The 14,972-nt window shown below is 36.5% G+C and overlaps 1 protein-coding gene across 5 annotated transcripts in view; it reads left to right on the top strand.

Moving 5' to 3' along the window:
• Window positions 1–6,070, top strand: part of PEX2 (peroxisomal biogenesis factor 2) — a 20,747-nt gene extending 14,677 nt beyond the window's left edge. For 4 of the 5 annotated variants that reach the window (XM_027886183.1, XM_027886179.1, XM_027886181.1 and 1 more), the window contains one exon: window positions 4,990–6,070. In XM_027886183.1, the coding sequence (XP_027741984.1) occupies window positions 5,011–5,925 (915 nt within the window). In that variant the 5' untranslated portion in view covers window positions 4,990–5,010 and the 3' untranslated portion in view covers window positions 5,926–6,070. Of the gene's footprint in view, window positions 1–77; window positions 1,265–4,989 lie in introns of those variants that run through there. The other variant, XM_027886182.1, reaches the window with a different exon arrangement.
• Window positions 6,071–14,972: the final 8,902 nt, after the last annotated feature.

Raw genomic sequence — 14,972 nt, 5'->3', positions numbered from 1 at the left:
GTAATAAACTAAAATAGTAATAATGAATGTTAAAGACACTTTATATGTCAGGAATTTTTCCATGGCCTGGAAATCAAAAGATTTGTCCAAGCAAAAATATAACATGATTAATGATGAATATAAACGAGTAGCCTAGGAATGTAAGAATAAAATTGATGACTCTAAATAACAAAATAAGTTTCAATTTACAAAGCACAAGAAAAGAATCAGTGAAAGGGTCCAAACTCTGAGTAAGAGGAGGCACAAAGGGATAGGTCCATTACCTAGATGTTATTAAATAAGAAAGGAGAACAAGTAACAGACTTTCAAAGACTGATTCTTTACTTCATACATTGTAAAAGAGATATATTGTGACCTGCTCCTTTCATAAAATTAATCTTATACAGGAAATAAGAGTGGAACCAAAGCACAGAAAAGAATAGCCTAAGGAATCTTAATATAGATGTGCTCAAGTGGCAAATCCTAATAAAATTCATCCTAGAATGATTGAGGAATTAGGCACCACTGATTTTATTTATTTATTTAATATCCCAGAGGGTGAAAATAGCCAGCAAAATGGGTTTGTACATGCCTGGTTTTGTGCCTGTTTATTCTTCTGTTAAGAGAATTATTGAAGATGTCAGTTTTGATTCCAGATAAAGGTTTAGGAGTAAATAGTTTAGCAATTAATTTGTATCTAATAATGGGTAGAAGAGAGATTGTAAAACAGCCAGTATGGTTTGATGAGACCTGTTTGTAAGAAACCTCAGCCTGTTTCTCCTTTTAAAGAGGATCACAAGTTAGTAAGAGGAAAACTTAAAGTAAAATACAGCTTGATTTTAATAAAGTCTTTTTCCCTACATAGATAAACTAGGGAAATGTAATATCAATGCTATCTCCATTAGATGCTGATATTATCAGTATCACGTTTAAAAGTTGCTTCTTCTGGGTAATTATCTATAGTGCTCTGTCAAGATGAAAAGGCATTAATGAGTTGGATGATGGAAGAGAACACATACTTAGAAATGTTACTCAGGATAGTAGCCAGAGAGGGGGTTAAAATTTGTTTATTTTTTTACTTTGTTTTCAACATAAGATATGAATCCAGAAAACTCTTGATGGGTTTGAAGAAAATATCTACAATCAACAAGATGAAAAGCAGTGCAGGCAAGTATGAAGCACTGCATTTAACAGGACAAACTCAAATACATGAATCTAAACCAGGAAATAATTATTCAGAGAGAAAAGCGACAGAAAAAGATAAGAAGATATACTAGATCTCAAGGTAAATTCTGATATGCTGCTGGAAAAGAGTATAGTTGTTTATTTGTGGAGTTTGTTTGGATTTTTTGTTTGATTTGGTTTTTCTGGAGCATGTTGTAGAAAAGAGGACGTTGTGTAGTCTGGCAAATCTCCTTTGCATAGTTGGCCCCCTCACATGCCTTTCTGCTTTTTTGCTCTTGAGAAGGTGCAACAAAATGGAAATTCTTCTCCGTTGTTGTTACTGTTTTCTGCTGTGGAATGAAAAGCATTCTTCTTTTAATAAAGATGCTTTAGATTGAACATAAGAAAAAGATTCTTTGTAATTATTAGAGTGATAAAACACTGGAAGAAACTACTTAGAAAAACTGTGGAATTAGCTTTCTTGATAGTTAAGCACCTGTCAGTATATTCCTGAGCCTGTGTTTGTGCTGAGTTAGGATTTTGTAGTCTCTTGTGATCTATTCCATCCCTGCATAAGTACAATGCTCCAAATACATGTTTTGGCTGCACAGAAGAGATCATCTAAAAGAGTTGGAACAGTAAGGAACAAAGTTTTTTTGTCATTTAGTAAATATATTTCTATTTGCTTTTCCAAAAAGTGTTTTGACAAATCATACGTAAAGTTATTTTGAGGCTTTTGCATATAGGTTCATTTGTCTTTTAATGATTGTGCTACAAAAGCAGGAAATGCAATTGCAGTAGTTCTGAGATAGTAGAAACCTCTTGATTACTTATCCACAATGGAACAGTCCTGTGGAAAAAATGGCACCCAAGAGGTTACTTGGATTTGTATGTTTCTGCAGGCAAAGTTTACAAACCTGTAAATTTAAATGTAGAATTTTTGTAGGCAGAATGCATTGACAGATATCCCTGATGGTAATACATCTCATACTGATAGTTCCAGAAGAGGTCAATAATAATGCTTGTATTGATAGCAGCAATGCAGGAGATGTTACTTGGTATTATAGCTAAAATCCATGTTATCACCTTAATTATAATTACATTAATATTGACAGGCTGTTGACAATACTTCCATTACTATTGATAGATTTCTGTCAATAACGTTTCCAAATAAAATATATTCATTCATAATTTGTACAATGCTCAATAACAGCACTAATATATACCAGAAGAAATTCCTCTTTCCCTAGTGATATACAATCATTATTTTTTTTGTTTTGCAATGTACTGTACAACTGTTTATTTTTTTATTTAAAAAAAACCCAAACAGACAAAATATAGGTTCTTTAAGAAAGAAACATAATAGTTTTTTGTTTTGTTTTGAGTTTTTTGGGGGAGGCAATTCATTTTTTTTCTATGCAATATCTGTGACTATAAAATCAACAGAGAACCTTTCAAGTAGTAGTCTTTACTATTCTGTCTTAAAGTCTATTTATATAGCAAGTTAATCACCCATAGAGTTTATCACACAGAGTTTATCATATATTTGAGTGTTAATACTTGTCTCTTTCATTACTGGATCTATGATTCTGAGTTCTTAAGTTTTAAACTACTTAGAGAGTGAAGGAATTGTCAAATTCTTACTGTTTTATGTCCAGTTGGAATTTCTCATGTAGCGACTTATCACACACTTGCCTCTCTGCTTTTTTCACTGCATCTCCCAGAAAAGTGAGATGCAGTGAAAGAATCTTCACTGCAGCCCCCTAGGTAGTGAAAGATTACTCATAGATAATTTCTTAGCTGCCTTATCTTCAAGTTGAACAATCTGAGTCCCTTCAAGCTCTTCTTATATATCAGGTGTTAGGGGTCCCTAATGGTATTAATGAGTGGACTCTTCAGTTTGTTGACATTTCTTTTGTACTATTGATAGAAATGAGGCAAAACTGGAGGTATTATCCCAGGTGTAGGCTCAACAATGCCCAGTGGAGAGTAATAAGCACATCCTCCAGTCTGCTTGGCTGTGCCCATGCTAATGCACTGCAAGGATGCACTGTGACTTGTGTTCAGCTTTCTGCCTACCAGAATCCCTACATCCTTTTTTCAAAGTGAATGTGCAGTCACAGAGGCTCCCAAAATATAAAGATCCATTGACTTTCTCGTATATTTCGTGTTCCATCATAATCCTATGTATTTGACACATTTTCCATGGATTTCAGAAGGTTCCTCACTTGCTCAGATTTCTTTAGGTAATATGGCTATAATGGGAGGAAAAAATCTTTACAGATTTAGTCTACCTTACTTGAAAGAAATCTACAACAGAAATTTCTCATAGGACCTGGGATAATGGGACACAGCTGGAAAAGATGGTTGAACTGATGTTGGAAAACTGTCTTAGTAGATGGATCAAGGAAGTTGTTTGCTAAGATGTTCCTTTCGAGTAACTTTAGGATTTTTAAAGGAGATTTTGTGTATTGGGAATTGTATACTGAAAACACTGAAACAAGATGAATGGAGTGAAATGAGAAAAAGAGAAAATGAAGAAGACATTAAACTTTTAGGGGTTATGAGTGAATAACACTAAACTAGAGTGACAGGTTCCAGAGCAAATGATTCTAAGAGGCTCTGGTTCCTAAAATGCTAGTAAGTTGAGATGGGAGGTAGAAGGATGGATAGTCATTAACACTCGAGTTCTTGAAGTGATGCAGCAAGATCTAGTAGGGGTTGAATTGACCCTTTGATCATAAAGTAGAGGAGTGCAGTTGTTTGGATTGTACTGGAAAAGGTTTCCTGTGCTTTGGTTCCTGCTGCAGAACAGAGAAGTGTGAGCGAGACAGGCTTGGGTGTACAACCTTTGTATGCCGGCTTTTTGGCCTGTGTGGGTTGATGCAATAAACCCCAAAGCTGTTTGTCCAGAGGAAGTGGCCTGTGCTACTTTCAGCCATATTTTGCCTGCTAATGAGGAAGAAGCTTAAAGGGTTTTCTGTAAAGTAGGTCTTTCTGTTGGGTATTTTAGTGAAATGCTTTTCTTGGTTGTATTTTACTCTTGTAGAACTTTTTGCCAAAATGTCTTTTTTCTGTCACTTAATTGAAAGAAACTCTCTTAGTGAAAGTGTAGTAGTGTTTTCTCCGGAGGCGGGCTTGAGGTAATACCGAACCAAAAAGCTTTTTAAAAGCCTTAAAGAAATGTAACTGCTCTGAGCAGCTTGTGGCTTAAAATCCGGAGTGTAACAGGTGTTATCTGTATTTTACTTTTGCAGCTTGGTGCATTTATTTTCTTAGTCACAGAATTCCAGATACAATAACATTTAAAGGAAGCAATTTTAAAAAAGTAAATCTTAAATTTGTTAGTATCTCTAAGATTATACTTTCAACTGCAGCTGCTGAAGTGTTCATGTTATTTTCTGTCCTCCTCACTATTCTTTTCTAGATTTTCAGTATGTTCATTTTCCCAATTTTTCCATAGAACACCATAAAATTTTACAGTTCTTTCTGATCTGTTTTAATGTCCAGTTGAATATTACAATAATGCCCTGCAATATTTTTTAAAATGAATACAGTGAAATACTAAATTGGTGGATTTTTCTAAATACCTAGATGTTGAACACTTCTCTGTAACCAAATCTAAATATTATTTGTGAGAAATAGTCAAATATAATTTCATTTGAGATGAAATTTCTTACTGTTAATGCAAAGCTTCTTGAAAGGATTTGTAACATATTAATAACAAATAATAGCATTCTGAATATATTTGTTTACTACTGGTATATTATGGTTTTGTTATCTTTATTAAAAACAGAAATAGGAAATGATCCATTACACTAAAATCTATTTGTGTTTTATTCCTAGAAAGTTTTTTTCTCTGAAGAAATGGCCTCCAGCACTGGAAATGGAAAGGGCGTGAATCCTGTGCTCAGAATAAGTCAACTTGATGCTCTTGAACTAAACAAAGCCCTGGAACAACTCGTGTGGTCCCAGTTTACCAACTGTTTTCATGGATTTAAACCAGGGGTGTTGGCTCACTTTGAACCAGAAGTAAAAACATTTTTATGTCTTATATTATGGAGATTCACAATCTATTCCAAGAATGCAACTGTGGGACAGACTATTCTGAATATTCAGTATAAGAATAACTTATCTCAGGCAGAGAAATACCAACCTCTGAGCAAACACCAGAAGTTATGGTATCTTATTTTCACTGTTGGTGGAAGATGGTTAGAAGAAAGATGTTATGATTTATTTAGCAATCGTCAACAACAATCTTTCTCCAGAATTAAGAGCTATATTAGCTTTGGAGCTGGACTTCTAAAACTTTGTGGACTTGTAAATTTTCTGATTTTTCTTCGGAAAGGAACATTTGCAACACTTACAGAACGCATTCTAGGAATTAGGTCAGTTTTTTGCAAGCCGCAAAGTGTTCGTCAGGTAGGATTTGAATACATGAACAGGGAGCTCTTGTGGCATGGCTTTGCTGAATTTCTGATTTATCTGCTGCCACTTATTAATGTACAGAAACTGAAACTTAAGATTTCTTCTTGGTGTTTGCCTATTGCAGGTCTTTCCAATAGTGAAAACACATTAGCAGACCACTGCAGGGAATGTTCTCTGTGTGGGGAATGGCCTACCATGCCTCATACCATAGGCTGTCCACATGTTTTTTGTTACTACTGTATTAAAAGTAACTACTTATTTGATATGTATTTTACATGTCCTAAATGTGGCTCAGAGGTACACACTCTTCAACCACTGAAGTACAAAATTGAAATGACAGAATTGCATGTCTGATATGCAGTTGATTTAGTTTTATACAATATGTGAAATATATTGAAGAGAATAATGGAAGAATTCAGAGGCTATTGGAAGCGTAAAGATGGTTTTGAAGACTCTGTAGTTTGTCGTAACATGTATTTTTACTGCTCTTAGGTTTTTTATTGAGTAACAGTTCTGTAATGCCCCAGTCTGCTTGGCAGGTTTTGGGAAAGGTGGTTCGATATACTCCAGGTGGTGCATGGAAGAAGCAACAAAATTCTCAGGAAGTTCAATAACAACCTTTACTTGCAAACTGTAGAACATTCCAATTGACTAAGACACTTGAGACACTTAAAGTTGGCAATCTTTAACTCATCCAGACACAACGAGGCACTTAGCAAGGCATCTACTGGAACCTTTTGGTCTGGCCTACAATATATTTTGATTAGAAGAAGGTAGGAGAAGAGAGAGGCAGGGTAGATTATCACCACTCTAGGATGCAGTGTGGTCTCAGCAGCTTTTAAATCCAGGGTAGTGGAGCACACCACGTGGCACACTGTCGGCGGTGGGAGTGGAAGGCTTAGACAAAATTTATTGAAGAAGCCCTACTGTTGAGTCATGAGGTGCAGAAAGTATCTAGCCTTAGCTTCAGATTTTGTCAACGGTTTAAACTGAAGGAATTTTAGTGGTGTGATGGAACCACCTTTGTCCCGCAGGTTTTAATGATGGCAAACCAAGAATGTTTATGTGAAATGAATTGTTTATTATTACATATGTTCAGACAAAGACAATTCAAGCCAGAATTATTTACTACACAATACAAATGCTAAAACTACTGGTAGTATAGTATAAGATAGGACAGTGCTCTATATTGAAGCAATTCTTGAAGCAATTATATTAAAGGCAGGAAAAAGAAATAATTATTAAGTAGAGATTTAATGTAACTTAGCCATACCAACGCTTGTGGGGAGATCTCTTCTGCTCAACTTCAAGGAATATCCTTGGGGGGCATCCCCAGCCCGAGTAAGGAATCTGCACGTATACCCCAAGAAGAGTTATGTTAGAAGAACCTGAATCTATGAAAGGGAACTGGGCTTTTATAGTACAAAGCGATTGACTGCTAGTCACAGATTTGCAGACCAGGTACCAGATTATCTGTCACATCCAAATTCAAAATGCAAGCTTTGTGTTTGGAATGTGGTGAACCAGGCTGGCTTTAGCATAATTTAACACCAAAAACGTTACCATGGCACCACTGGTAACTCATCACAGATAGCTTGTATTGCTTGCATTCTCTGATCAGATTCTGGGCTTTATCAGGGTAGGCCCTCCTGCCACATGCATGTGCCGCCATCCTTTTATCTCTTCTGGTCTGCTGGGACCCTTCCCTGTGTGAGTTGATGCTAATATCAGCACTGAAGTCTCATGGATGTGTTTGCACAGATCCAAAGTGTTCCTGTTGAGTCCATGCAGTTAACTGCCCCTGTTACCATGTGGAGAGATGGCTGAGTTCCCAAATGCGTGTGTTCTGCACACCGCAGTGTGAGAAGGCTCAAGGGGGCAGGGGGAGCAGTGCACAGCCCTCTTCCCCCACTGCTTCCCACCTGGTTGTTTTGTCCCAGTCAGCCATTCCTATGGTCTCTTGCCAGCTTGGCTCTGAAGCAAAGAAAACGGGTTCACCAGCTCTTCTACTCTCTCTCAGACTACTTGATCCCACTTTGGTACCTCTGTGTTGTCAAGTCACTTGTTTTTAGATCTAGTCTTATCAGCCTGCCACTTCTCCACTGCATGCTCTATACTTCCCTCAAAGACAGAGAAGACGCCCAGTAAGCTCTTACCCATTTTGTGTGTTTTCTCAAGGTTGTTGTAAAAGTTTGTGCCATTATTAACTTAGCTAATAGATGGATTCAGTGGGAAGTCATCCTTTTTGTGCCTAAAGAATAATTTTAAATTATCCTGCTCTTTGCTTTCACTATTTGGTTTCTTAGTTGGCTTTACGATGGTGTTACTGTTCTTCTACATTTATTCTTCAACCTGGTTTTATAAGGTTATTTTTTGTAGCCCTTTTTTAATAGGAAGTCTTACCCAGAAGAATCTCATTAACACAAAAATACATTGCATCCTCTTTTGACTCTTATATTTTCAAAAACTTATACAGATGAATTGAGTAAATAGCTTTATGGTGGCTGTGTTCTTGATTGGCTATCATCAATAGTCAGTCCCAAATATACTATGGTAACGGCTGATCCAATATCTTTGATCTACTTTTATGAAATGATTTATTTCATTCTTCATTCTACATTCTGATTAAAACAACCCACCAGCCTTTTTGTTTGAAGATCTTAAATTCTAGGTTTTGATCTTTAGAGTGACACACTTCGCTTTCATCTGATGCAATTAAATATAGTTTGCAAGTTTGTAACTATCTTTGGGCGTCCCAAAACTTCATTAATTCTGCTACTGTTCTGTGCATCATCAGAGACTTCAGAGCATTTGCTTCCACATACTGTACCGCAATGTTATTTGCCATCAAATGTGTATATTAGCAGCCTGCCATATTTTTGTTATTTGCTGCTGCAATTAGAAACAGCAGGTGCAAATCTGCCTTTAGTAGAAGAATCAAAACTGGCAAGACAGTAGGGGAGTATCCCAGAGTCACTTCCTGATCCTAGAAACGTTTTATATTAATTGTCCCTCCACCTCACTTAATACCTTTTAGCAAAGAAATGTATTACCAGCCCTGACTTTACAGTGGTCTGAGTGTCTTCAGAAAGCATCATCAGCATTTCTGCTACCTCTATCTTTAACTATCCTTATTAATTAAGATCTTTAAGCATCCAAAATCCAGTGTTTGTAGCTTAGAATAATAGTAGACTTTTGTTTGTTGTGGACTCTGTTTACTCTGAAGTTGAAGTCGCGGTGTAATATTTTGTCAAAGGAGCACTCTGTTAGGTGTCATGTCCTTCTTAGGTAGGAGTTATCTTCTTTCCTATTTAGAAACATTTCATTTTTTTGAATATTTAAAAAATGTTACCTTCCTTTTTCATTCCACCTTTCTCTGTCCTGCTGTTTGATTTTCCTAAGCTGTATGAATTTCCTGAGGTTTGTTTTGTCTCTTGCAGCGTCATGCAGATAAAATATATAGTTTCTCATCCCTGTTACACTGTCAGTACAAAACCTGTTTCCAGCAGTTCAGTACCTCTGTTGTACAGCTGTGCTATATTCCATTTGACCTTACTGTTTTTCTTCTGGACGTGAACTTTTGATACTTAACTTCTGATGACTTATTATACCAAAGCACTGGCCTGATAACGTAGCACCTCCTCATCTCTGTGTTGGGTCTGTAGCCCATAGAATTGACCAAGTCTATAAAGTCTGTTTCTTGTGTCATAACCAAGCAGTTTGTGCTACCATAAGATCCTAGATCTTAAGGTAGGGGTTTAGTTCTTTTATTTTCTGTGCAGGTAAACAGATACCAGGCATCTCACAGTAGTAGAAGGTTTGGGAAGAGAGCAGTTCTTTTAGTCAGATAAAGAATTACTTAATTTTTTTTAATCTGCCATGTGGTGAAACCTTTGCTCAGTTTAGTCAGAGCTGAGATTGATGAGACCAAGGTTCCAACTTACATATTGAAAAGCTACCTGCAGCAGCTTAGGTTTTTAGGACTTCAAAATCAATATTCAGCATCTTCCTTTTAGCTCTTTAAAATTAAATATATACCTTTTTTTATATTGTGATTCTGTTTTGTTGTATCTTGTGATATATAAGCTGCAGAAAAGACCTACTTGAAGATATTACAGGGAAAAAAATCAGATAATTTGTAGACTAATCAAAGGATAATTAGTTTTACATACTACTACATCTGGTAACGCTTCCTACAGTAGAGGGAATAAAATTTATTTTGGAATGTTAATCTCTAAATAAAAGGGTTTTAGTTTTCAGCAACCATGAGAATGTACTTCTGAGTAGTCATCAGTGAAAAGGATAAATGCCTAGAATTTAAGGAAGCTATAGGACCAGAACTTTTATTCAGTCTTGGATAGGAGTTACAGCCTTGTATTACCAGGTTTCTTTGTGCTCTGTTATTCGCCTTCATTTTAATTGTATCAAAAATCAAAAAATTAAGTGGTTACTGAAATTGATTGATTATATTATAAACATACTTGAAAATTTTTCACATCTTCATTTGAATGAGAATTACCAGTTGCCACAGTGTGATTCAGGAGGCATTCAGCTGAAAGGAGTCAGAGAATGCTAATTCCCTGCTTGCACAAGCCACTATGACTCCATCGACTCTATATGCTTGAAGAGAGGTTTTTTTAAGTAATGTTATACAAGACCTAAAAGCAAGATTTTCTGTAAAAAAAAAATGAGAAGGATACTATCTGATTTCTTTATTACCTGGAAATATTTCATTTTTCCATAAATGATGGACTAGGATGATCTCAACATTAGTGAAGATGTGAAGAAAAGCAAGACATATATATTTCCTAAAAATCTAATGAATGTCTTTATTTGAGAATACTACTACAGTTGTTATCTGGGATGTATCATTCGTATGAAATCCAAGTTGACAAATAAATTATACTTTTTGACAGGAAGTTCTGAAGTTTGTCTTTTTCTTTTGAAGGGTAGTTATGCTTACTCAGTGGGCGGTTTCATACTTTGGTATTTATGAGACTAAAATGCAAAGTGAGAAACTAGTTTAGAGTTCACTTTAAACTTTTATTCAGTTTTAGGTTCCAAAGCTTTTTAATATTTCTTTTTGTGAGCAAACTAGTCATAGCAACAAATTACCAACCATTATACTTTACTATGTGTTTGCTAGGAAGCTGTCTTGGCTTGTTCTAAGAAGAGGGTATTGTGACATGACTGGACACAGGATAAGGTCACATACTGACTGCCACGATAGATAGTGAAGCTGATGGTCATTTACTTTTAATAACAAAAGTATGGTAGCCTGGATTACTGCAGCTCACAGTGAATACAACCAAAACCAAGGAGCAGTTTCAAAATGGTGCTTCCACTCGTTATGCATTCCCAGGAAAAACTCTTAGTAGAATTGGTTGAGTAGATTCCACCTGCCTGCCTTCAACCTCCCAGGAGAACTTTCTGTGCTGACAACATCAAAATGTCCACCAAAATTGTTACCTCAGACCTAAGTTTCCACCATTCCAGGGGAGTCCACTTCCAAGGCTGGAGCTGGCACAAGTCTGGCAATGTGACCAAATAGATGTCACTTAAGGAAAAGACAGTTGTGGGCAGAATCCCTTTCAGGCTGGGACACTGGGACAAGATGACTCATAAATGTGCACAGACATAATTGTAGAGAATCTGCTGAGGCCAGTTAGTCATCTTTTCTGTTCTCTGGAGCACACCTGGGGTTTTGGACCTCTGTTCAAACTGTCTGTTCACTGCATACAAAATGCAGACCTATTTTAGATAGGAGGTGTGGGCAACAGCAAATACAGGTAATTCTGTATCTTGAAGGCAGGTTTTAATAAGTACAATGTCCTTAGCTGCATACCTCTCTGATCCTGAAAACAAACTGGTGCAAAGTAGGGTAAAGTTGGCCAGTGTGCTACAATTCATCTCAAATATGTCTACTTTTGGGGAGGTACTTCAAGGATATTTCAGGGAACAAAAGGTTGTCAGTCTGGTAAATGCTCTGCATTAGGCTATATTGGAAGAGCTGTAATGGAGAACTAATAAGAACATGTTCTAGTAGCTCAGGAGAGGGGGATAGGTGGACTCTTCTGCCATTTTCTGTATCAATTGCAACCTTCTGTCTAACCCCTGACTGCAGACCTGCTAAGTGTCATTAAGCTGACCAAAGTGTCCTGTCATTCCCCTAGCTTTTAGTCACTTGCCAATAGCTGGTGTGCCATCTTGTTTAAAGATAATACCTAAATAGTCTTTCTGGGCACACTGTGCCAAGGAAATAGCCCAAGATAGCATCTCCAAATTGTTTATACAATTGGGAAGGATACCTCTGGTGCAATAACTGTGTCGAGGATATTCCTTGGAGATACACTGTCTTAATGGAAAAATGAGTCACAGCTTGCAGGTTCAGTAGAAGTCCTCAGGCAAATACACCTGATTCGCTGACAAGGCTGCTAGCCTGCCCTCTGTAGTTACTTCTCTTGTTTATGGCCTGAAGCCAGGAGGCAGAAAGGATCAGGGTTTTCTGCCTCGGGGCAGGGCAGTCCCTGGGCCACTAGGAGAGTGCCTATTGCAGCAGGCAAGGACAGTAAGTTGTGTTTGTGACAGTATTGACTCTTACATGGGAGGCTAATTAAGCTCTTCTTAAAATGTTTTTGCAATGATGAAGGTTTCAGTCTGTTTTCAGTTAAGCAGGTAAGTTTCCCATATGAGTGACTATTGTAGCCAGTTATAATATGCACAAATCAGTCTCCTGTAATAAAATAAAAGTTTCTTTGCTGTGAATGCAATATTTATTGATAACGCCTAACTCTAGTCTCTGTTGATGCATGCTCCTACCCAAGATTGTGGATCCTATGGATTGCCCCACCTAATAAAGTCACATGATTCAAAGAGCAAATAATCGCCATCGCTTCAGGATGGTTTCCACAACAGGCTCTGACCATCTCTATGACTGCTGCACTACCAATAATAACGACCAATCCCTGATTTGTTCCATACAAAAGCTATGTACTCACTGCTGTTCATTCCATACACAGAGGGCAAAATGGTCTCAGTGTGGTGAATGGTATTTCTACTCCAAAAACAATACTTGAATGGCCAGAGCATGCTGCAGATGCAAGCATGAGGTGGGCAATTAGCCACGTGGCACAGCTTCTATTACACACATTGTGTAATAGGGTGACAGTTCAGGTGTACTTGGCTGGTTATCTCCAGGCACAAGCAAACCTGGCTGTTGCAGAAGGTGCAGATGGACCTGCCTCATGTCTCCAGTTCCATCCTTTTCACAATCCCTGGGACCGATAGCAGCAACAGCAGACACCATGCAACAGTTTCAAAGTGACAGATGAGTGGCAAGACACAAAGCAGTGGAGGTTGCTCATCGCATCGTTGCTTAGTGCCACAAAAACTCATCTTCATAAAAATACACTAAATTGATCCAAGAAAAACTGGTACATTAGCCATACTTGCAGAACCAATATAGATGTCAGGACTAGGAGATTAGAAGTATGAAGAAAATGACACTTGAAGTTTCTCACATACACAGCAAAACAGCTTTTGCTAAAGAAATGCAAAATGCATTACTCATTAAAAATAAATATCTGCACATTTCCATTCACCTACAGCTATTCCTGGAAATATATGGCAGGGTCCAAAAAAGAAATGACATTCAAGCAGTGAAAGCTTTTATGGAAATATCTCAAGATTCTAAAACAAAAGATTATAGCAATCAAACTCAACTCTTTTTGAATGTAAAAATAAATTATTTTGGTTAAATTCTCAAAATTAGCTCTACTAATTTATTTGCAGGCATACAACTTGCTTTAAGATACATATGATGGTGAAAAGTTATTATTCACATTGGAATGGTCAGTTCTTACCCCTGAGCTATCAGTTTTCCTCATGCTTAAAAGATGTTTCTAGAGAGGGGACATGCAAGGAAAAGCATGCAATTGATTTTCCATGATTACAGAGAGACATTGCCTCCTTTTTGAGGAATTGCTCATGAGTATGATGTTTTAGATCTACTTTTTGAAGCAGATTTTTTGGTAAAAGTATTAATTTTATTTTAAAATATGTTAACAAAGGTAACAGTGTTAATATTGTCTCTGTTTTGGTTTTATTTTTTTCTTGTAAGACCTTACAAAATGGATAGAATTTTTAATTCTATTATAGATGTAAAAGCCCCATTTTGGCATTTTGTAAGTAGATGATATTCTGTTAGTGACTGCCTTTTCAGTAATGTGGTGGTCTAAATTCTGAATTCTATTATTTTACATCTGCAGCAACTGAAAGTATATTTTTTATAAACAGCAAACTTCACCTCATAAAAATTCATTACATAAGGGCATAAACAAGTACTTTTCCTTCCAGTCATTGGCAGTAAGTGATTCATCAGTTTTCCACAAAAAACCAATTTCATTGCAGATGTTCTGCAGACTCCCTGGATTGTAGAATCATATCATCCAATCCCAGCACAAGGAATGTAGGAATTTTTTTAAAAAGGGGGGGAAAAAGGCTGTGCTTAGTCTTTTTAATAGGATTGAATATCATTTGCTGTCTCATCAGTTTTGTGAAATAACCATAAAGTAATCAGCTTGCCATTCTTTCCTTTCCTGTACAAGCTATCAACTTACTCACAATGCTGATTTCATAGCAAGTACATATAAGTGAATAACCTGAAGGGAAGAAAAATCTTCCTTTGAGGTTAAACAAAATGTAACCAGGCTACATAGTTGTCTTTCTTTCTTTTCTTCATTCTTTCTTTCTTCCCTCCATTCCCTTCTTTCTTGCTTAATACTTCAAAATATAAAATTTCCCATAGTAATCAGCCAGTAATTTTCTTTGTCTAACTGCTTGCCTTTTTTTTTCCCTTTGTAAAAATTTTTAAATTAAAGTTTATTTTTATAAGAATCAGTAATTAACTATTAATTTAATCCTGGTTTTTCACAATGAGCACAAAATAAAAGATGGACCTAAAACCTACTCTTTGCAAGTGTATGCAATTTTGTTTCGTTCTGTATAGCAGGTAGAGTCCACCCTAATATATTTCCATTACATTAAGTTATGTAGATAAAAAATTCAATTCTGATAGCTGAGGGAGGGAAAGGAGACAAAGGAATATATTGAGGTGAAGGTGAAAAGAGATGGAGAAAGTTTGAAGCAGAGAAACCAGAACACTAACTGACAAGCAGCAGGAATCAGAAAGAAAATTTATTTTCCAATTGGAAGAATTAATTTAATTAATAACTCCAAGGCAGGGTTGAATTTAACCCTTAAAAAGAACCTGATAGTAGCAAAATGCACAGCTTAAGTCAACAAGTAAATATTGTTTTGTACTGCTTTAAGTCTTGCTGTAAGTCTCCTATTTCCCATTTTGTTTTCTCCATTGCTACAATTCTTAGCATAGAGAGAACATT

The sequence above is a fragment of the Empidonax traillii genome, unplaced genomic scaffold, assembly GCF_003031625.1.
Source record: "Empidonax traillii isolate 1590-97213 ecotype Southwest subspecies unplaced genomic scaffold, ASM303162v1 scaffold181:size1721324, whole genome shotgun sequence".
Lineage (NCBI taxonomy): Eukaryota > Metazoa > Chordata > Aves > Passeriformes > Tyrannidae > Empidonax > Empidonax traillii.
Note: the sequence above shows the minus strand (reverse complement) of the source record. Positions and strands in the feature narration are given on the sequence as shown.